This window comes from Aplidium turbinatum, chromosome 10, assembly GCF_918807975.1.
Source record: "Aplidium turbinatum chromosome 10, kaAplTurb1.1, whole genome shotgun sequence".
Lineage (NCBI taxonomy): Eukaryota > Metazoa > Chordata > Ascidiacea > Aplousobranchia > Polyclinidae > Aplidium > Aplidium turbinatum.
The window spans coordinates 12,163,029-12,186,760 of NC_137481.1; the positions used below are offsets into that span (position 1 = coordinate 12,163,029).

General features: G+C 38.0%; 1 protein-coding gene across 1 annotated transcript; it reads right to left on the reverse strand.

Annotated features, from left to right (window-relative positions):
- Positions 1-5,538: 5,538 nt before the first annotated feature.
- LOC145778963 (zinc finger BED domain-containing protein 5-like) lies at positions 5,539-8,441 on the reverse strand. The gene is made up of 3 exons (XM_082590549.1): positions 8,235-8,441; positions 6,581-7,474; positions 5,539-6,405 (listed from the first exon to the last, which is right to left on the reverse strand). The coding sequence occupies exons 1-3, from the start codon at positions 8,439-8,441 to the stop codon at positions 5,539-5,541; spliced, it is 1,968 nt and encodes a 655-aa protein (XP_082446675.1).
- Positions 8,442-23,732: the final 15,291 nt, after the last annotated feature.

Consider the following 23,732-nt stretch of genomic DNA (forward strand, 5'->3'; position numbering starts at 1 on the left):
TGTTTTCATATTCATCTGACAGACAGAGCTATACTTCAAAACTTTAAGCTCAACTCTTCAAATATCAACAGTCACTAAATTAATCAATGAAGCCAGTCTGCCTAGCCCTAGAGTGACTGCCTAAAATGCAAAAACAATAAGGTTAAACAGAATATAAAGCAGTAATTTTACAAAATGAACGAGTAGAAGAGAAAGTCAAATGAGTCACAATTATATTGTGATTTACTACAATAGAATTATAGAAGTGGTTAATTGTAGATGGTGAATGATTACTACTGATAAATGCAGCCATATAACGAAGTAGAAAATACTTATTAAATATATACAGTAGAAATGTTGTTTAAAAACATTAAAAGTTGCATGGAAATTGGAAAGTAAAAGCTTACCTGGAAAAATATACAAATAAACTACAAGGCATTTTTATAACATCAGATCAGCTAAATAAAGATTAAAAAAAAGATTATGCCTTTAGCTATCAGCATGTATAGACTATATTCTATGAAAGTTTTAGCACTTTCAATGCACTTTCTTTTGAGCATCTGGGAGACTGCAACAGGGCATAGTTCTTTAAAAATACATTAGCCAATGTGCGACAATGAGACAATGCCATGAAAAAGCAATGTCGTTCAGATATGGATAGAAAGTTACAGGAAATAAATTTTCGACACATTTCACCAACAACACTTGTAAAAAAGATGTAACAAAATACACACCACTGTACAACACTATCCTTCGGACGTGTCAGACCTCCTCGATTTAATTTATCAACATATGAACCAAATCTTTCATAATAGAAGTATGTGTCTTCTGCAATAGCACATCCATTGTTCAACTCAACATACCCAGCAATATAAACCATTGCAATTAAAACCTCTTCTGAAACTTTTCCTTCCAAAGCACATAAGCTATCCAAAACTTCAAGCTCACTTTCTACAAGATCACGATTACAAGCGGCACAAGCATGACCTTCGGCAACATCAAACTTTAAATCTAATTGCAGTGAGAGCTTCACATGTTGAATTCTTACCTTTTCCAAAACTGACTGAGCAGTAATGAAATAGGTACCTCCAGACCCTTGTCGAAGTTTACTGAAGCACTTTTCTAATGGGTCTGTTGTAAACCAGCCAAAGATTACAAAATCATTTCCACATGAAAGTAAATACTTTGCTAGAGCTACAAAACCATGGCATATATGATACAAGAAGTTGGCAGTATCGGCCGTTAACTGACGAATTCTGACTGAGCCAGTTTTCTTCATTTTTTCTGCCATGCTTGCAACATCTAGTAAAAACTGTAGCCTTGGGTCATCGGTGACCGAATCACTGCCCTAGTTGGATCGTTAAATCTCACATCAGCACCATGTCTTCTGATATTAAGAATCTTCCATAATTTAATGAAAATTTTGATAAAATTTGCTGTACCTGCAACAGGAAGATGTTTCAGTTTCGGATGGGTTTGTAAAGCGGCGACAGTTTCATCACAAAACACCTTCAGACAGGTTGACACCTTTTGCCTCTCAATTGGTTTTGGAGAAACAGCCACATCTTTTAACTTCGAAAGCTTCAGTAGATGATTTGTTTCCATTTCATGTAACCGCTTTAGATCACTCCACTTTGCAACCTGACGCTTACCATCAAATTCAAATTCCAGCTCGCCACACTTTTCAGTGAGCCAGTTATTTCGAATACATTTCATAACATGAACATAATCATACAGCAAAAATGTTCCTTCATCTATGAGCCATGGTTTCCCCTTAACCGTGTTAAGTTTCCTAAAACATTTTTGGTTGGTTTGATGCTCATCTGCAATAATTGCTAAAATGTTTCCACCAGACTGATTGATACATTGCAAAATAGGTTCACTTTGACTGATTAAAAAATCTGATGTCAAATTACTCACTGGTAGAACTTTTGCCAGGAACTCCGGACCACCAAACAAGCACTTTACCATCATCCCCAAAACAGTTTTTGCTAAGCATTCTGGATGATCTGCAGCTTTGCCGAATAGTGTGCCACCATGGTATGTGATCATAGATTTAATATATACTTCATCCCACAACAAAACACAGTTACGTTGACGCGCAGGTAAACCATCTAAAACATTTTTTAAGAAAGCCAAATCAGTTATGTTATCCACTTTCGAAGTAATACGTTTCAGTGTACTAACACTCGGGAGCTTGTAATCTTCACGAAATCGGTTGTATAATGATCTTGACAATGCGAAAGATTCAAATGCTCTAGTGACTAAATCTGGTGAATAAATAGCTTTCCCAACTTTCTCTTTTCCCATGGCACGCAGTTGCTCAAAAATGATTTGGGTTTTGTGGTTTTGCTCTTTATGTTTTAAAAATCGAATAATTTCATGAAGAGTAGACCAACGATTGCAAGAACTGACTCTGTTTGCTGAAAGTGTGTTAACTGTACATGAGGATCCACAGTGAAATGATTCATAGGTTAAATCACTTTTTATTTTGATTATGAAATGTGGTACACCTTGCGTCATTTTTTTTGACTGAATAATTTTACTTTCATCATCACTGAGTGTATACAAATAATTCTGAATCATGTAACTTCTTCTCAACCTCATTCAGTGTAAGCATATCAGCCTTTTCAAACTCTGCGATCTCATCTGGCAAAACACTTCGAACACTGACAGAAGATTGTATTGTTTTTCTGCATTTGGGAGGAGGTGAGGACAAACAGCTTCTTGGAATATTGGGAAAGACACTTGGGGGTTCACTGGGGCGTAGTTTTCCACGACAAGCAACCATCTTGCAATCATCTGGCCAATGTTTGCGACAAATTGCTGTGTGTTTCATTACTACTAAATTTGAACGCGGTATCATGGCTATCCATTTCTTTCTGTCTTCCTCATCCTGTGGTAACTTATATATGGACACAACAATTCCAGTAGACTTATAATTTGAATTGCAGTTTGGTACGCAACACTTTAAAGGCATTTTTTAAAACAGAGGAATTATCTTTCATGCAAATTAATCAGATTAGTAAATCTAAATAATATCAAACCATGCATGTTAACTACTTTCTACTGACATGCAGATCATGAATTTTCAAGATGTATGTATTGCAAAAATCAAAACATCTCGAGAAATAAATGAAAGCATAACAAATAAAGATCTCCCATCATGCATGTATTAAATGAAGATGCTACAAAACTAAACAGTTGTTGAAACTGGGCAGTCAATCTATTAAAAATTGTTGTACTACCGGTATAGCCTATTGAAAGTTACTAGTTAAGTTAGTTAAGATTTGTTAGTTATCTATACATTAAGTACGGTAATCCACACAAATTAATAACATTACATTCTACAAAGATTAGCTTTGGTACTGGTATTTAAGAAAATAAATGTAACATCAGTGAAGTAATTTTTTGTGAATATTGATATGTTATCTATAAGAAAATGGTGAGTGGACAGAAGACATGTTGCTGGCAAGCAAAAAAATACGGTACATGAAGATTTGTAATATAAAGTACAGGTAAACATTTAGTATCAACATTCAAAATTGACTGAAGCTGTTAAACTAACTTACCAGTAGTGAGTAACATTGCATACAACTGAACATATAAATGGAGATTTATTAAATAGGCCTACTCTATTTGCTAACTTTAATAAACCTGGAATACAATTTTCTGCCTACTTTACCCACAACATGCTTCAAGGAAACTGGGCAGAAACTTATCAAAGAAAACATAGATTGGTCATGGCAGTTTGTTGTGAATTTTCTGTGTAACCAATGACTTCATGAACAGATAAAAGCTCCTTGAAACGAAAACATTGTAGCTTATAGCTAATTTTGTTAAACTAAGCTGCATAACTGTAACTGCTTCAGCTTTTCATAAAGTTTGTAACTAAACTTCTACTTTCTGGCAAAGATGCATAGTCAGTGAACAAGTCAAGGAAAATATAAAAAATAAGCTCAGTAAAACTAGAACCTTAGCATAAAGAATAGACTATAGATGAAACATCTTCCTCCCAACTGATTAAGTTAAGAATAGGCCGTCAGTCACGTTTGAAGTACGCGCGATGACCTGGCCTCTACTAGAGGGCGCCATGGTATGAACAATCTACATCCATACAAAATCAAATCATTAACAATGGTGAGATCATCTCTAACACGCCAAAATTCACATAAGCAGTTAGGAAGTTGATTTTTCGACTCAGGGAAACCTTCTATGATCACTTTTTTTAACTTCTGATAAACAGTATCATTAGAAGCGGCCTCTAAGACTTCAGCGAGTCTCATATTTAATTCCGTCTGCTCCGCTTGAGCAGCAATGGCAAAAATAGACATAGGAGATTCCTCGGCCATTTCATCGGCGATCTCCGCTTCCGAAGTGGGGTAACGTGACAGGGCGTCTGGGCCAGCATTTAAGGTACCCTTAACCCACTTGGCGGTAAAATTGTAAGACACAATTTTCATCCTGAGACGCTGTAGCCTCGGGTTTTCTATTTCATCTAAGCGTTTCGAATTCAATATCGAAAGCAAGGGATTGTGGTCAGTGATAATCTCAAAATGGGACAGTCCCGCCAAAAATCGGTGGCATTTCTTAACTGCCCAGGCAACGCCAAGCATTTCTTTTTCAATAGTGGCGTACCTCGATTCCGCACTGGTCAAAAATCGTGAGCCAGCCTGGATAACTGACCATGTATCTCCGTTCAATTGCTGTAAGATGAAACCAAGGCCTTTCCCACTAGCATCAGTCATTAGCCTAGTTTCCCTGTGGAGATCAAAAAAGGCTAATGTAGGGGATTGTGACAAGACCAATTTACATTGTTGAAAGGCCTCCTCATGCTCAGGTCCCCACAAAAACGCGTTTTTAGTGCTAAGGAGAGGTCGGAGTGGTTCCAAACAAGTGGCAATTTTGTCGGAGCTACCAGACAATTGGTTAACAAGACCAAAAAATGATCGCAAATCAGTCACATTCTGAGGGGTAGGGAACTTGCTAATGCCTTTAATTAAAGACATGTCTATTTTGTACCCATTCTCAGATATTTCATAACCAGCAAATGTTACAGACGTTCGCCCAAATTTAAACTTGTCCCTCTTAAGGGAAATGTTCAATTCCTCACAGCGTTTTAGGAACTGTCGAACTCGAGTGACATGCGAATCAAAATCACGATCAAAAATCAACACATCATCGACAACTTTACGATAATTATGGAGGCCTGAAAAAGCCTCGTCCATACGCCGATTGTAGTGTTCTGAAATAGAGCATATGCCGAAAGGGGCTCTCAAAAATTTGTACCTCCCAAATGGGGTAATAAAAACGGTCAATAACTGACTATCGTTGTCTAAAGCAGGGGTCCGCAAATACTTTTTGGCGCGACCCTAAAAAACTTGCTCTAAATTCTCGCGACCCAAGCATTTTGTGAGCATGTCATTTTGTGGAAAATGCTATGCAATTAAATATCAATATTAAGACTGCTTTTGTCAGTTGCTATTTTCTTGCGCGAAATAGTGCAAAGTTAGCACATAAAGCAGTAAGACAGTAAGTAAATAAATGTATTCATTCTAGCTAATGAGAACTATGGGCTCTGTGTTGAGAACACAACAAATCAATTCGAGGCTTAATTTGGGAGACGGCAATCCGAAGATCGTCCTCTACTTGTAGTCTTGATCTGTATTTGCTTTTAATGTAAGATAATGCAGAAAAGGTCCTTTCACATAAGTATGTAGTTCCAAATGGCAAAAGAACATTCATTGCAGCCGCTGATAACTGCAAATATTCTTTTGCAACCGAAATCCAAAATTCAGCCGAAGTTCTTTTAGTATCAAAGGCAATCTTAAAACCGCGGTCACTAGACAGGTCATCCAATGCTTCAATCATATCTGATGATAGATGGTGAGTATTTGGTACTGTAAGTGTAAAGGGTGATAATATCCAGTCGTATTGTTGAGGTGTGGTGTCTTCGGGAAAATATTTATCAAACCATTGAGAAAGATTATGAAGATGAATAATTATGGATTGCTTCACAATGTTTTGACTAAACTCATTTTCTTCGAGAAAATCGTTCAGGTCAGAAAACATATCCATTCTTCCATTTTCAACTCGGATAGCCCAATGTTGAATTTTCTTTTTGAAGGCTTTGATCTTGTTATAAGCTGTAAGAATATCAAGTGATTCGCCTTGCAATGACAAATTCAAACTGTTGATCTTCTCAAAAATACAGGATAAGTACAGCAGTTTTGTCAACCAGTCAGGGTCGGTAAGATTTGCCGCAAGTTCGTGTTTTCTTTCGGTAAGAAACAAGTATACTTCGTTTCGTAGCTCATACAGACGGGCGAGAACTTTACCTCGAGATAACCATCTCACTTCTGTATGAAGAAGAAGACTTTTATGCTCCGAGCCCATTTCATCGCAGAAAATGGTAAATAATTTTGTCTGAAGAGGTCTCGATTTAACATAATTAACAATTTTTACTGCTACATCGAGAACACATTTTAAGTTTTGTTCCAGTGTTTTGCTAGCAAGATTTTCTCTATGAATAATGCAATGTGTAAAATTGGTATGGGGTGCAATTTGTAACACTTTTGCTAAAAAGCCTATGTTTTCCTACCATAGCCCCAGCCCCATCTGTACAAATACTAATACACCGCTCCCATGATAATCCATAGTTTTGTAGTCTTGTGTCCACTGCTGAAAATATATCTTCGCCTGTGCATGTTCCAGACATCGCAACGCACAGGAGTAATTCTTCTTCAAGCTTCCCATTGGCTATATACCTAACGAACACAATCAACTGCGCTAAACCAGACACATCTGTGGATTCATCCAACTGCAAAGCGTATTTTCCTCGTTTCATTCTATCGATCAGCTGGTCCTTAATATCTTCACTCATTTCTCTGATACGTCGGCAAATGCTATCAACAGACAGTGGTATTCCTTTTATTTCCTCAGTTACCTTATCTCCATTCATAATTTCACTGATTGCAATAGCAGCCGGTTTTATGAGTGTTTCTGCAATGGTGTGTGGTTTTTTATCTTTTGCGATTAAATATGCCACTTCATACGATGTCCTTTGAGGTTTTTCTGAAATCGTGAGGTAGTTTATCACGGTTTTCTTTTGACTTAACAATTCTTTTTCTAACCGTCGGAAGAAAGCTGTTGGTTTGTCGATTAATTTCGGATGCTTCGCTGTAATATGGCGTTTCAATTTTCCTGCTTTCAGGCTCTCGTTGGCAAGAACCTCCGAGCAAACAACACATTGAGGACGTGGCTCATCATTTATAAGAATACACGTGAAACCAATCTTTATAAATGTTTTGCTGTACTTTCGCTTGGGCTGGTTTGACCAATGCATTTGTTTCCGATGAGGGCAAGGACATGAGTCTTTTGTCGGACGCTGATCCCCACTACTGGAAGGTGCAAAGATTTTTATAGGTACATCCTGTGATCTGTCCTCCCTTAATTCTGCATTTTCCACGGAGTGCTTTTCGGTACTGGTGGTATTCTTCAGCAACCAGTTTTTTAACATTATTGGTGAATAAATTTAGCTTAAAAAACCTTAACCCTGCTAAATTTAAGAATGTAGGCTACTGTTGCATTTGTTAAGGTTATGCAACAGCAGCCTACATTCTCAAATCTCACTATTAGTCCTGTTAAGTAATTCCACACAGCTGCTGCCATCCTCGCAATGCAAAACTGTAACAGAAGAAGATGTCTGGTCCTACTGTACATTCTTAAATTAGAATGAACAAATCTCACTATTTGTCCTGTTAAGCAATTTCACACAGCTGCTGCCAACCTCGCATTGAAAAATTGTAACAAAAAACTCAAAAACATGACTGCATCGACTTATTGCTATTGCTCGACTTATTGCATTGTTACATAGTCACTAAGTAACTGTTACATGCCGGTAGTCACAACGTAACAATGCAATATTATATTGTAACAATGCAATCATTTAGAGGTTTAAAAAAGCTGAAGTTTGTTATTACACAGATGCGATGCTTAGCCTGTAATATGGTAAATTTAAAATATTTCGCGACCCAGACTGGAAGGTCTCGCGACCCAAATTTGGGTCGCAACCCAGTATTTGCGGACCCCTGGTCTAAAGGACACTGATGATAGCCTTTAAGGGCGTCAAACATGGTAAAATAGTGACAATGTTCATTGTTAATATCAGCAACGGCTTCCGCCGGTGAACATGAGCTATAAAACTCGCGCGACACATGCTTGTTCAATTTCGAAAAATCTACACAAAGTCTGACATCGTCCGAATCTTTTTTCGGTGTGACCACAATTGGCGCGCACCATTCGGTGGGTTCTGTGACAGGCTCAATTATGCCTTGCGTTTCAAGTAGGGATAGTTCTTCCCGTAATTTATCACGATAAGCGTACGGCAGAAAACGCGGTGTGGTAACACAAAACGGTTTTGCATCGTCTTTCAGTTTGATGCAAAATTGCTCGCCATCCATTGTTCGAATTTGTCCATCGAAAACTTTTGGAAACTCTTTGATGAGGTCATTTTCAGTCACTCTTGTGAGACCGGTGTCAGTTTGACAGATACTTTAGATCTGTGTTGGGTAGTCCTTTGGCAATATTCGTAGATCCTTCGCCAACTTCCACGAGAGGAGGAGTCCTCCTGGAATGGATGGAAATACGTAGATCGTTTCTTCCATTGTCATTTTGCCAAGCGTTATGGTGACTGGTAATTCTCCAATCGCACACAAGGGTGTTCCATCTGCTGACGAAGCTGCTTTGAGGGATGGCTGGAGGAGGTTCTCGACATCTTCTCCGAACAATTGTAGAATGGAAACATCTGCCGCCGTCACGTCTGCACCAGAATCAGGTAGTGCGTTAATCAGGGGCGCCGGAACAATTTTTGACTGGGGGGGGGCAAGATTGCGAAAAAAGGGCACTTTTGTTTACTAAAAGGCCAATTTTTTTCAAGTTTTAAGATAAAATATAGCGATAATGCTAATCTATCAGCTCACTATGTATTGAGTAATGATAGCCTACAAGAGTCCGGTATACAAAGAAGGGCATCATGCTATGTTACAATGATGTAACCTACTGTCAAGCCTTAAAGCAGCCTGCGGCCATGGCCGCTAAGTAGTGCTTGAATGACCGCCGGTGCTACCTCCTCAATCGGCCAAGTTTGGCCGCCGGTCTCTTCTAGCCAATTATTTAATTTCGCAATAGAATGATCGTGGATTAACTGTAGAAAATATGTAGTATCAAAGAATGACGCAAAAGTAGGTCAGCGCGTCATAATTGTCGTTTTTGTGTCGATTCGATGTTGTCGGACATTGAATCGTTGTTAGTAATGTCCTTTACATCATTGAAATACTTATTTTATTACCTTGCCGTCATCGTCAACACATGTCGATTGTAGAACGTTGTTTTTCGTTGCTAAAAAGAATTCTAGGGGAGTGACGAACTTCTTTAAAATCAGCCACATTGGAGACACTCGTGCGAGTGTCGTTAGATGGTCCCGCAGTACTGGATTACAATCCCGATAAAACAGTTATTGCGTGGTGCAACGATTCTATTGCAGGACGTCGCCCAGGCCCAGACTTCAACAACGCTAAGTGATCATTTTAGCATTGTTGCAAGTTTAATTCTATTTACTTGTGCTATCGTTATTTTTATTTTGTATTTTGGCCTCCAAGTATGCAGATTTGGCCGCCGAAAAGGAGCTTCCGGTAGGCCACGATGGCTGCCGAAAAAGAAAAGAGTTTTAAGGCCTGTAGCCTACTGTGTTGCAAAATTTTGTGACGTAAATATTATTTTGAGGCAAAAATGAAAGATTATAATTAGGCTAAAATAAGTGAAAGATTATAATAGCAGAAATTGTTATATTGCAAAATGTGCAGTAGCTTACATTACTTTAAAAGGGCACCATTGCCCCTCCTGCCCCTCCAGCTGCAGAAAAATTGAGGGCAGGGGGGGCATCCGCCCCCCTGCCCCCCCCCCCCCGCTTCCGGCGCCCCTGGCGTTAATGGTGCTAGACCCGTTAAGACTAGTGATATGAACCGTAACGGTAGGAGCTTTGTTATTTATCTTACAAATGGAAGACTGCTCGCATCCTATTTTCAACAGGGAACCGGCATCTGTAGAGATCTGCCCAAGCCTGTGAGCAGGTGGAGTGGTACGAGGTGGGCGGCGTTCAGAGCCACTGCTTCTACAATGTGGCGCAAAATGATCCAGTTGTCCACATTTATGACATGTTTTACCTTTGGCGGGGCAGTTTTTTATGTCCTTGTGCCATGGTCGGCCACATTTACCACATGTTTTCATTCGGTTCTTGTTTTCAGTCTGCGCACGTGATGAGAATGACGTCGCCTTTTCTCTGTCTCGAAAACGTGCGCGCGCAGAAGTACGGTTCATCACGTGACTTTTAAAGTCGGCTCTCTGTTGCTTCGCAGATTCGTGAGCGCGGCATATGGCTGTTGCTTTATCTAAAGTCAACTTTCGGTCACGTAAAAGCTCTTCTATGGTATCGCCATCAAAAATTCCTTCAATAATCTGGTCACGAATAGCTTTATTTGAACATTCATCAGAACAGTAGTTACACGTTCTTACTAAGTCGCGTAGGGCAACTAGGTAGTCATCAAAAGATTCACCTGGTTGTAGTCTTCTTTTGCGAAACGCCTTACGCTCAACCGTTTCGTTGACAGTTCCTTCAACATGTTCAGTCAAAGCTTGAATAATGCTTTTGACGTCTTTATTCTTATCGTCTGGTAAGCCTAGGTTACTGACGACTAACGCTGTTTCTCTTGAGAAAGCCAGTCTCAAGACATTGTACTGGGTAGTGCCATTTTCTTTCGTTAATTCTGAAACTAAAGAATGGGCATTCCATTCTTCTACCCAAGCTGTAAATGCACTCCCTCGATCTATATCAAGATCCAACTTCGGAATGTCACTTCTTCTAAAAGTGAAAGGCATACTTCTGCTCACTTCAAATAACAGATTTGAATTACTCGCAGCGCCATGTTATGTTTCTATGCAACATTTTTATTCACGAACAGATAAACAGCTTACACATCGGGTTACTAGGTAGAACCAGGGTTGCCAGATTGATAAAACAAAAAAGGCCAAATGCATCACCAAAAAAGGCCAAATTATGGAAAAAAAGGCCAAACCTGAGGTTTTGTTCTCTTTGTTGAAATCAGTGGTGTTTTTGCACTTATTTTCAACAACAAATTAGAAAATATTTACCCAGTTTCTATTGTTCTACATGTTATCTGTTAAAGAATATTGCTTAGTAAAATTCCTGAAAAAATGCAATCCATAAAATACAAACAGATAGGTGTGGAAACAATTACAATACAACTGAAATATGTATATAACCAGAGATGTACGTATATTATACGCCGCGAATTCTACGCTGCATACTTGCGGCGTATACTTTTTGTTTGCGCTAGCGCTTACGGCCACATTTTTTTGGATAGTTTGCGCTTGAGGCTACGCCGTAAAGTTTTCGCGGTTTTTGAGCACATAGCGTCAACGCATACTTTTTAATGTCTTTTTTTCGCTACAACACGCCAATACCTTCCAGCGCTGCAGTTGAAAGAATGTTTTCAATGGGCAAAGACGTATTGGAACCAAAACACAGCAAAATGTCAGATGAACACTTTCAGATGCTTGTGTTTCTGTGTGGAAATTCAAAATAAAACTTGTTTGTTTCGAGTGGTTTATACCGTGTGAATGTTTGGCACCTAGCAAACAAAATGAGTTTACGCTAGTGTATGCGTTCAACCGAACGCCGCCAACTTTTTTTACAAGTTACGTTGACGCATACGGCGTATGGTTTTTCAAACGTTTACGCTGACGGCGTCAATATTTTTTGTATACGCGTACATCACTGTATATAACATTAAGCTAAGCATCATCCTGTTGCATTTATGTCCAACATCCTTCCACAATGAACACTCCTTATTCCAAGAATGCTAACGCCTCTGCCATTTCGTTACTGCTAGTTTCACCATAAACGATATCAGATGTGAAACGCCTTATCATTATGGCACTGGCATCAAAGTTTGTGCAACATGTTCCATTCAGCAGCATGTCCGTTCGTATTCGCAAAATCGCTTCCAAAAGCTCAGTCTGCATTTTGTTTCGTGGTTTTGTTTTCACTGCAGTAAGTAATGAAAAAATCCTCTCCACTACTGCATTACTGACAGGGATGCAGAGACATGTTAAAGCATAGCTAGCAAGGTCTTTGAAATGGGCATGATGTAAAACGCTACACCAAAACTTTTCACTGTTGCTAGGAATAACCAAAAGAACTATAAAAACCAAAAATAAAAAAGGCCAAACAAATGCCAATCGGGAAACTAAAAAAGGCCAAGCGGCCAAACAAAAATTGTCCGGCCAAACACTTTTCAAAAAGGCCAAATTTCTGAAATTTGGCCGTAAAAAGGCCAATCTGGCAACCCTGGGTAGAACTTGAAACGAGACAATGCAGTTCAGTCGACCATGACATTACAGGATTGCCATATCGCACATGTTACGTTATTGCACCTTTTTGTTAAGACCCAACTTGTTTCGTCACAGCTTATGTTTATGTGCAACTTCAATGATAGCTCAAGCGTAACGTCGTTATCATTTCTGTAGAAAAATTACCTATTAACACACGTTTTTTTAGCATGTTAACAAAAATTAACTTTATCTTTAGTAGAGAACGTATATACCCAGACAGCAAATCAACCGTTTGTAGACGTTGAATCAACGTAAAAACGGTTGATCTACTGTCAAGGTAGGCGTATTAGAATAACTGTGTGAGATTAATATAATCGATCACTGCCTTCACGCTGGTGCAAACTTCAATGTCATAGGTATGTGCGCTTTGTCGTCCCTAGTTGTGTGGCACGATATTCTCGATGCTTTGCACTCCACACTTGCACATCTAACCGTTCACATAGACACATTCATTCCAAATAGCTCGCCATATGTGGATTTAAATTGTATTTATATCGGTTGTCATTGCTACATTGTAGAATATAAATAGATTTTGCTGCTTATATAACCAAACCAATTTTCAACTTCTATTGCAGCCAGTAGTTAATTGTTGTTCACAACAGGTGTGTTTCAGTCAAACCAATTCATTTAGTTTGTTTCTTTACTAATGCGATATGATAAAGAAGCAACTTTAAGAGCTGTTTGGTGGATTAGCTACAAGCAAAAGTGCTGTGGTGTGAAAAATTGCACAATTGATCAATTTTGTTTCTTAACTGCGTAATTACAAAGTAATTTAACATTTTTAGAAGGATCGCTTGTATGATGTTAGTTGTGGTGCAGAGGGCTTTCTAGCGCTGCAACTCCAGAGAAATCTAAAAACAAAACCCCACTGGTTTGCAACTATTTTCAAACTTGTATTTACCACTTCAAGGAAAGTAATTAAAAAAGTTATGTAGCCTGTTTATTACACTTGCATTGTTTTGTCAAAAGTGTTTTCATTTACTGTTGCTGTTAAAAAATACAAAAGCTTGCATGATGAATTTTTTGCATGGGCTATTCACGAGAACAATTTAAAGCAAAGCTAGGGTTATCAACCGTGGGCAATGTATCCTCGGGGGTAATTTACTAAAGCAGAAAACAGATTAGCTTAGGCTACATAGTAGCCTAATGACCAAGTTTTGACCTGAAAGTTTAACAAAGAAATAGGCCTACCAGGATTTGAAACCAAAGTGATTCAAAACCAATCAACCAAAGTGGTGAATAAACATAAGCATAGCCATCTTTTTAGGAGATTTTGTAAATCGATGAAAACTTTAACATGAGGTAGAGAGAGAAACTTTTTATTTCGTAGGCTGTTTTGTGGGAATAGTATACGGTACAGTTATAAACAATGCGAATAAAACAGCACCATAAATCTAGATTCCACAACAGACAGGAATTAGCAACAAAGGACCAGTCTTCGAGTCAGCTGCTTCCCGTGTGTTTAATGTGACAAATGTCAAGCATCGGCATTACGTTGAAACAAATTAGGCTTCTGTGTTCAGTAAAAATGAAAACAAAAAGTTGTTTACTGCTGCGATAGTTAAGTGAAATCTTGTGGTTTGATTTAAATAACAAAATATGTCATACTCTCAGTGACGATCGGTGAGGGAAAGCAAGGAAAGCAGTGCTTACCTGAGCGAAAACTATGCAAAATATAATGACTGAATTCTAGGTTTAACTTCTTATTATTTTTATCAAGTCTATTTTAACTTGAAAATTACTGTGTTCGTGACTAGAATTACTCGTAACGCTTGTGAATAGTCTAAGTCCTCATCAAACCGCATTTCTTGCCTATAAATGCCAATTAACGCAAACGCTTTTGTCAGAAACCATCACTGAAGCTCCAGGGAAATCAACTTTCAAAGTTGCTTACCCTACATTGAAAAACGCCTTCGTTTTATGCAATCCTCAATCGTTTTGCAAAACGACACCAGCTGCTTAGCCAATCAGATGTGTTATCTGGTGTTGTGGTTAAAGTTGCTTTCCCAGTGACGTCATGCGTATCTCATAGTGGCTGCTTTTGGTTTCAGGCAAAAGGAATACAGCCTCTACGCATGAGTGATTTTCGGGCTTGTAACTATAGGCTACTGAGTACGCTGAAAATAAAGCTGGTTCTCTTACCAAAAAAAACATAGATTCTACAATAAGACATGCAATTCCAAAGGGTACATTAACCAACCAGTACTGAAACAGCACAAGTGTTTTTTAAATTCTTTGGGTCAATAGACTGACTATCCTCGGACTGGGAAAGTCCGAAGATTTTGTTTTGGAAATGCTCTCAGAGCGCACCAAATTGGAAGTGTTTTTCAAAAATTTTTGGGGGAGGCCCCCCAGACCCCCCGCTGGAAGTGTTGCCTTCGGGCTTTGCCCGACGGTTACGCCCCTCGTGCCTACTACCTTGCTGCAACATATTTCCAAGTTGCTTTCCCAATGGTTTAAGCCACCGAACGTCACTGCATACTCTACAAAAGAGTATAAGAAAAGAAAAAAAATAACACTTAGGCCTATCAAAAACAACTATTGTTAACTGCTAACATAAAGAAAGAAGTAGAAAACGAGCAATAGGCCAATAGCTTTAACAAAAAAAAGACACGAGGGGTAAGAAAAAAACTAATGTGGTTCACAAAAACGAGAGAATAAAAAGACAAATTAATTTTTAAAAAATGTGATCTTTTTATTCTCTCGTTTTCCTGAACCACATTGTTTTTTCGCTTAGATACTTTTTTCTTTGTTAAATCTACGATCACGTCAAGTTTTTACCTTGTAAATCATTCAACCGGAAATTATGTCCAACAAAAACAAGAAAACCCTATCGACTCACCGCCAAGGATGCCAGCGCTAGGTTTTTCCACTTACTTAGATCTGGGTTTTGAGTTTTTTTTTTCAAATTTGGGTAAATCTAGGTTTTTCGGTTTGTACACTGTACAGAGCTTGCCTGGTATTAGGGCACTGGTATCCTCGGTAAATAGTCCACCCTGCAATACAAAAAATGATAAGGTACCGTAATGTTTATTGCATCAGCTACCAGAGAGAGAGAGAGAGAAACCTTTTATTTCGTCTGTTGCGACAATAGTACGGTACAATTATAAACAATACGAATAAAATAGTACCATAGCTATACCAGTAGTCCAGTACTGTACATTGATTGAATCCTTATCCTCGGACTGGGAAAGCTTCTTGCAGAGCTTAATCCTGGCAGTTTCGCATACTTGTAGAATGTAGAGGCTTTGAATCACTGACGCAGGCCCGGTCACCGAGATTGACAGAGTGAAGTTTCCGATTGTTGAAGTCTTGTTGCCGGGGAATTATTCCATCCATTAGATGCCGCTGAATGGAGAGCAGTCCTTAACATGCATTGCTCAAGCGCACACTCCGAGAGTCGAACCAGCGCCGTTATTGATGTAGAAGTTTCGGTGCTGGTTTAGGATCAGCCGCCTTGGTTAGTGACGTCACAAAAATCTGTGACGTCATGCAAAAAAAACGCAACTACTTGTAGAAAGGGTGCAAAAACGCGGAATAGAAGTAAAAGCGGAAAGCCTATTGATTCTTAAATATTTGTAGGCATTATTATTGATCTAGCGCTAACTTAAACTGTTACTATTATGTACCAATTTGAATTTTTACAATAAAAATACTTGCTTTATTAACGTAACAACTTTCACGTTTATATGTTATCTACAAAACGAGCAATCGTGGTTCAGTATAAGCCGCCCACAGTTTGCTGTGATCGATGAATACTGCCTCCACCAAATATGCTGTAGCTTTCTCATTTCTGCTCGGATTCTAACAATTTTACTATCGTTGGATGGCATTATGATTCATCTACCCGAGTGCATTAATTGCCAGTCTAAAGTATGCATTACATTTATGTGGCGCTAACTTAAACTTTACTATTTTGTACCAATTCTCAGCAATTCATTTTTTACAATAAAAATACCAAACCAACACAAATTAAAAGAGTATGTCTTGGTTTATTCATATGTTAGCTTTCACATTTATATCTAATCCACAAAACGAGCAATCGTTGTTCAAACGTAACCACTCGACGAAGCTTTTTACCAAAACAATGCAAACACAAAGCGATCAGTTTCGAGTGTTCATTACAAGCCGCCCACAGTTTGACGCGATCGGTGAATAGTGCCTCCACCAAATATGCTGTAGCTTTCTCATTTCTGCTCGGATATTAACAATTTTACTATCGTTGGATGGCATTATGCTTCATCTACCCGAATGGATTAATTGCCAATCTAAAGTAGGCACTATATTTATGTAGCGGGTAACTTAAACTTTACTATTTTGTACCAATTCTCAGCAATTCAATTTTTACAATAAAAGTACCAAACCAACACAAATTAAAAGAGTATGTCTTGTTTTATTAACCTAACAACTTTCACGTTTATATGTTATCTACAAAACGAGAAATCGTTGTTCAAACGTAACCGCTCGACGAAGCTTTTTTTCAATGCATTTTTCAAGGCGATTCGATCGTGGTTCAGTATAAGCCGCACACAGTTTGCTGTGATCGATGAATACTGCCTCCACCAAATATGTTGTAGCTTTCTCATTTCTGCTCGGATTCTAACAATTTTACTATCGTTGGATGGCATTATGATTCATCTACTCGAATGGATTATTTGCCAATCTAATGTAGGCATTACATTTATGTAGCACTAACTTAAACTTTACTATTTTGTACCAATTCTCAGCAATTCATTTATTACAATAAAAATACCAAACCAACACAAATTAAAAGAGTATGTCTTGGTTTATTCATATGTTAACTTTCACATTTATATCTAATCCACAAAACGAGCAATCGTTGTTCAAACGTAACCGCTCGACAAAGCTTTTTTCCAATGCATTTTTCAAGGCGATTCGATCGTGGTTCAGTATAAGCCGCCCACAGTTTCATGTGATCGATGAATACTGCCTCCACCAAATATGCTGTAGCTTTCTCATTTCTGCTCGGATTTTAACAATATTCTTATCGTTGGAAAGCATGATGCCTCACCTACTCGAATGGATTAATTGCTAGTCTAAAGTAGGCATTACATTTATGTAGCGCTAACTTAAACTTTACTACTTTGTACCAATTTTCAGCAATTTATTTTTTACAATAAAAATACCAAACCAACACAAATTAAAAGAGTATGTCTTGGTTTATTCAAATGTTAACTTTCACATTTATATCTAATTCACAAAACGAGCAATCGTTGTTCAAACGTAACCGCTCGACCAAGCTTTTTTCCAATGCATTTTTCAAGGCGATTCGATCGTGGTTCAGTATAAGCCGCCCACAGTTTCACGTGATCGATGAATACTGCCTCCACCAAATATGCTGTAGCTTTCTCATTTCTGCTCGGATTTTAACAATTTTCCTATCGTTGGAAAGCATTATGTTTCATCTACCCGAATGGATTAATTGCTAGTCTAAAGTATGCATTATATTTATGTAGCGCTAACGTAAACTTTACTATTTTGTACCAATTCTCAGCAATTCAATTTTTACAATAAAAATACCAAACCAACACAAATTAAAAGAGTAGCCTATGTCTTGCTTTATTCAAATGTTAACTTTCACACTTAAATCTAATCCACAAAACGAACAATCGTTGTTTAAACGTAACCGCTCGACGAAGCTTTTTTCCAATGCATTTTTCAAGGCGATTCGATCGTGGTTCAGTATAAGCCGCCCACAGTTTGCTGTGATCGATGAATACTGCCTCCACCAAATATGCTGTAGCTTTCTCATTTCTGCTCGGATTTTGACAATATTCCTATCGTTGGAAAGCATGATGCCTCATCTACCCGAATGGATTAATTGCCAGTCTAAAGTAGGCATTACATTTATGTAGCGCTAACTTAAACTTTACTATTTTGTACCAATTCTCAGCAATTCATTTTTTACAATAAAAATACCAAATCAACACAAATTAAAAGAGTATGTCTTGGTTTATTCACCTAACAAATTTCACGTTTATATGTTATCTAAAAAACGAGAAATCGTTGTTCAAACGTAACCGCTCGACGAAGCTTTTTACCAAAACAATGCAAACACTAAGCGATCAATTTCGAGTGTTCATTGTAAGCCGCCCACAGTTTCATGTGATCGGTGAATACTGCCTCCACCAAGTATGCTGTAGCTTTCTCATTTCTGCTCGGATTTTAACAATATTCCTATCGTTGGAAAGCATGATGCCTCATCTACCCGAGTGCATTAATTGCCAGTCTAAAATAGGCATTACATTTATGTAGCGCTAACTTAAACTTTACTATTTTGTACCAATTCTCAGCAATTCAATTTTTACAATAGAAATACCAAACCAACACAAATTAAAAGAGTATGTCTTGGTTTATTCATATGTTAACTTTCACATTTATATCTAATCCACAAAACGAGCAATCGTTGTTCAAACGTAACCGCTCGACGAAGCTTTTTACCAAAACAATGCAAACACAAAGCGATCAGTTTCGAGTGTTCATTACAAGCCGCCCACAGTTTAAAGCGATCGGTGAACAGTGCCTCCACCAAATATGCTGTAGCTTTCTCATTTCTGCTCGGATTTTAACAATTTTACTATCGTTGGATGGCATTATGCTTCATCTACCCGAATGGATTAATTGCCAATCTAAAGTAGGCACTATATTTATGTAGCGGGTAACTTAAACTTTACTATTTTGTACCAATTCTCAGCAATTCAATTTTTACAATAAAAATACCAAACCAACACAAATTAAAAGAGTATGTCTTGTTTTATTAACCTAACAACTTTCACGTTTATATGTTATCTACAAAACGAGAAATCGTTGTTCAAACGTAACCGCTCGACGAAGCTTTTTTCCAATGCAAATCTTGCTTTATTCAAATGTTAACTTTCACACTTATATCTAATCCACAAAACGAACAATCGTTGTTTAAACGTAACCGCTCGACGAAGCTTTTTTCCAATGCATTTTTCAAGGCGATTCGATCGTGGTTCAGTATAAGCCGCCCACAGTTTCACGTGATCGATGAATACTGCCTCCACCAAATATGCTGTAGCTTTCTCATTTCTGCTCGGATTTTGACAATATTCCTATCGTTGGAAAGCATGATGCCTCACCTACCCGAATGGATTAATTGCCAGTCTAAAGTATGCATTACATTTATGTAGCGCTAACTTAAACTTTACTATTTTGTACCAATTTTCAGCAATTCATTTTTTACAATAAAAATACCAAATCAACACAAATTAAAAGAGTATGTCTTGGTTTATTCACCTAACAACTTTCACGTTTATATGTTATCTAAAAAACGAGAAATCGTTGTTCAAACGTAACCGCTCGACGAAGCTTTTTACCAAAACAATGCAAACACTAAAAAGCGATCAATTTCGAGTGTTCATTGTAAGCCGCCCACAGTTTCATGTGATCGGTGAATACTGCCTCCACCAAGTATGCTGTAGCTTTCTCATTTCTGCTCGGATTTTAACAATATTTCTATCGTTGGAAAGCATGATGCCTCATCTACCCCAGTGCATTAATTGCCAGTCTAAAGTAGGCATTACATTTATGTAGCGCTAAATTAAACTTTACTATTTTGTACCAATTCTCAGCAATTCAATTTTTACAATAGAAATACCAAACCAACACAAATTAAAAGAGTATGTCTTGGTTTATTCATATGTTAACTTTCACATTTATATCTAATCCACAAAACGAGCAATCGTTGTTCAAACGTAACCGCTCGACGAAGCTTTTTACCAAAACAATGCAAACACAAAGCAATCAGTTTCGAGTGTTCATTACAAGCCGCCCACAGTTTGACGCGATCGGTCAATACTGCCTCCACCAAATATGCTGTAGCTTTCTCATTTCTGCTCGGATTCTAACAATTTTACTATCGTTGGATGGCATTATGCTTCATCTACCCGAATGGATTAATTGCCAATCTAAAGTAGGCACTATATTTATGTAGCGGGTAACTTAAACTTTACTATTTTGTACCAATTCTCAGCAATTCATTTTTTACAATAAAAATACCAAACCAACACAAATTAAAAGAGTATGTCTTGTTTTATTAACCTAACAACTTTCACGTTTATATGTTATCTACAAAACGAGAAATCGTTGTTCAAACGTAACCGCTCGACCAAGCTTTTTTCCAATGCATTTTTCAAGGCGATTCGATCGTGGTTCAGTATAAGCCGCCCACAGTTTGCTGTGATCGATGAATACTGCCTCCACCAAATATGCTGTCGCTTTCTCATTTCTGCTCGGATTCTAACAATTTTACTATCGTTGGATGGCATTATGCTTCATCTACTCGAATGGATTAATTGCCAATCTAAAATAGGCATTACATTTATGTAGCGCTAACTTAAACTTTACTATTTTGTACCAATTCTCAGCAATTCATTTTTTACAATAAAAATACCAAACCAACACAAATTAAAAGAGTATGTCTTGGTTTATTCATATGTTAACTTTCACATTTATATCTAATCCACAAAACGAACAATCGTTGTTTAAACGTAACCGCTCGACGAAGCTTTTTTCCAATGCATTTTTCAAGGCGATTCGATCGTGGTTCAGTATAAGCCGCCCACAGTTTCACGTGATCGATGAATACTGCCTCCACCAAATATGCTGTAGCTTTCTCATTTCTGCTTGGATTTTAACAATTTTCCTATCGTTGGATGGCATTATGTTTCATCTACCCGAATGGATTAATTGCCAATCTAAAGTAGGCATTACATTTATGTAGCGCTAACTTAAACTTTACTATTTTGTAACATATCTCAGCAATTTATTTTTTACAATAAAAATACCAAATTAACACAAATTAAAAGAGTATGTCTTGCTTTATTCACCTAACAACTTTCACGTTTATATTTTATCTAAAAAACGAGAAATCGTTGTTCAAACGTAACCGCTCGACGAAGCTTTTTACCAAAACAATGCAAATACAAAGCGATCAGTTTCGAGTGTTCATTACAAGCCGCCCACAGTTTGATGCGATCGGTGATAGTGCCTCCACCAAATATGCTGTAGCTTTCTCATTTCTGCTCGGATTTTAACAATTTTACTATCGTTGGATGGCATTATGCTTCATCTACCCGAATGGATTAATTGCCAATCTAAAATAGGCACTATATTTATGTAGCGCTAACTTAAACTTTACTATTTTGTACCAATTCTCAGCAATTCATTTTTTACAATAAAAATACCAAACCAACACAAATTAAAAGAGTAGCCTATGTCTTGCTTTATTCAAATGTTAACTTTCACATTTATATCTAATCCACAAAACGAGAAATCGTTGTTCAAACGTAGCCGCTCGATGAAGCTTTCTTGACAATTTTACTGACGTTGGAAAGCACGATACTGCATCTACCCGAATCAATTGGTTGCATGTCCATTGTCCAAAGCAGTAGCGTATTTAGGGGGGAGGATAAAGGGCGATGGCCTCCCCCTAATGATCAGGTAAAAAAATAAAATACAAATTTTGCAAAAAAAAAAAGTTGTAGCGCAATAATTGCTTGGATGATTCATCCTAGCGCGGGGGGCGGGGTATACTTTTTGCAATGTAATTTATCAACAGTTTTTCTTCCTTTTCTTGACAATTGCATGGCACAAATTCACGATAGATTCAATGAGCATTGCTCAGCTTTTAAAGTCAGCACATTTCTGCCTTCATTGATTCATGAAGATGAGGACTGCACGATCGACGAGATTTTCGACTTCTACCATGGAATGCTGGATGTTGAACCAAGCAATTGCTTTGCAGCTACTATTGCGAAGATGGAGAGCGAATTGGCTTGCAGTTTCTGTGGATAAACGACCTGCGACTCTTGTGGATGCGTATCAAGCGGCTGAACAACTCGGCACTTATCCGATTATCCATAAATTATTACTTCGAATCTTTGCTACGCTTCCAGTTACAACTGCCTCCAATGAGCGATGTTTCAGTTCACTAAAGTACCTGAAAAATTATTACCGCAAAACCATGACCGAGCCACGTTTGGATGGTCTAGCTCAGATGTATTTAACTAAGGATATTGTACTCGAGCATGATGCAGTCATTGATATATTTGCCAAGCACAGCCATCGCATTAAACTGTAAATTGTCATTGCGAATCGCAGAGAATGTTCAAAAGGTATTCGAGGTCGGGAGGACTAACTTATTGTTTATGTTCTGAAGTGTTTCATATCTGTTGTTGGTTCATTGATCGGAACAGTAACTTACTTCTGCGGATTCGCTCTTGATTTTGGACCCTCTCTCCCCTTATCTGACAGTTTCAGCTAACCCCCTCCCCCCGTTCTGACGCATCATATGACATTTTGATATACCCCACCCCTATTTAAAGGCTCAAACAAGTCTAATTTCAACCCAAGTAGAATAAATTTAAACCAATTAACTGCCATTTTCATCAAGTTTGAGCTTTCTGTGTACTACCGTTGACTACCCCGTGTGTACTACCCCCAGACCCCCATTGGACTCCAGCCGCCGATTCAGCCGCTGCGCGGCTGACTGACACAATGTCTTGGCCTCCCCCTAACAAAATTTCTAAATACGCCACTGGTCCAAGGTATACAATACATTTATCTAACGCTAATTTAAACTTTACTATTATAACATCAATTACTCCAAAAGTGATATGACATTTGGACAACACCATGAACTCCAAACAGACTTAAGCAATGATATCCATATGCAGACAATAGGCAAAAAGTGTTTACTAATTCCTTTTAATTGAATCTTGCTTGAACATTTTTAATTATTGCAGACATGTTGGATCAATGTGCTTGGCCTACGCAGTTTTTGAAGTCAAGATTCAGTTGGTCAAGCAAAAATAGTAGGCTACACATTTAGCCAAACGCAGCAGCACCACTTTTCAAGATTAAACAATAGAAACCCGTTAATGATGCAGAAATCAGTAGTCTTAACAGCATCAAATTTTACGTCTTGAAGCAGTTTAACATCGCCTCTCTTAATACGAGAAGTAGAATGGGGTGACTTTGGTCCAGTTATGAGACACCGCTTACTTTAATTTTACAATGGTTCTGGGAGAAAACTTTAATTATCCCATATTGAGGGCTATCAAGAGCCCTTACATGTTACCAAGTTTGAAGTCATTTGGTCCATGCGTAGAGTTAGAAAAAAAACAAACTATAAGTGGTTTTCACTCCAGTGTTTTAAAAAAACTATAAGCAGTAATCTTTTTTCAAGACATGCTCATTGCCAACCCCAAAAAGGGGTGTCACTGGCCCCTTTCAGA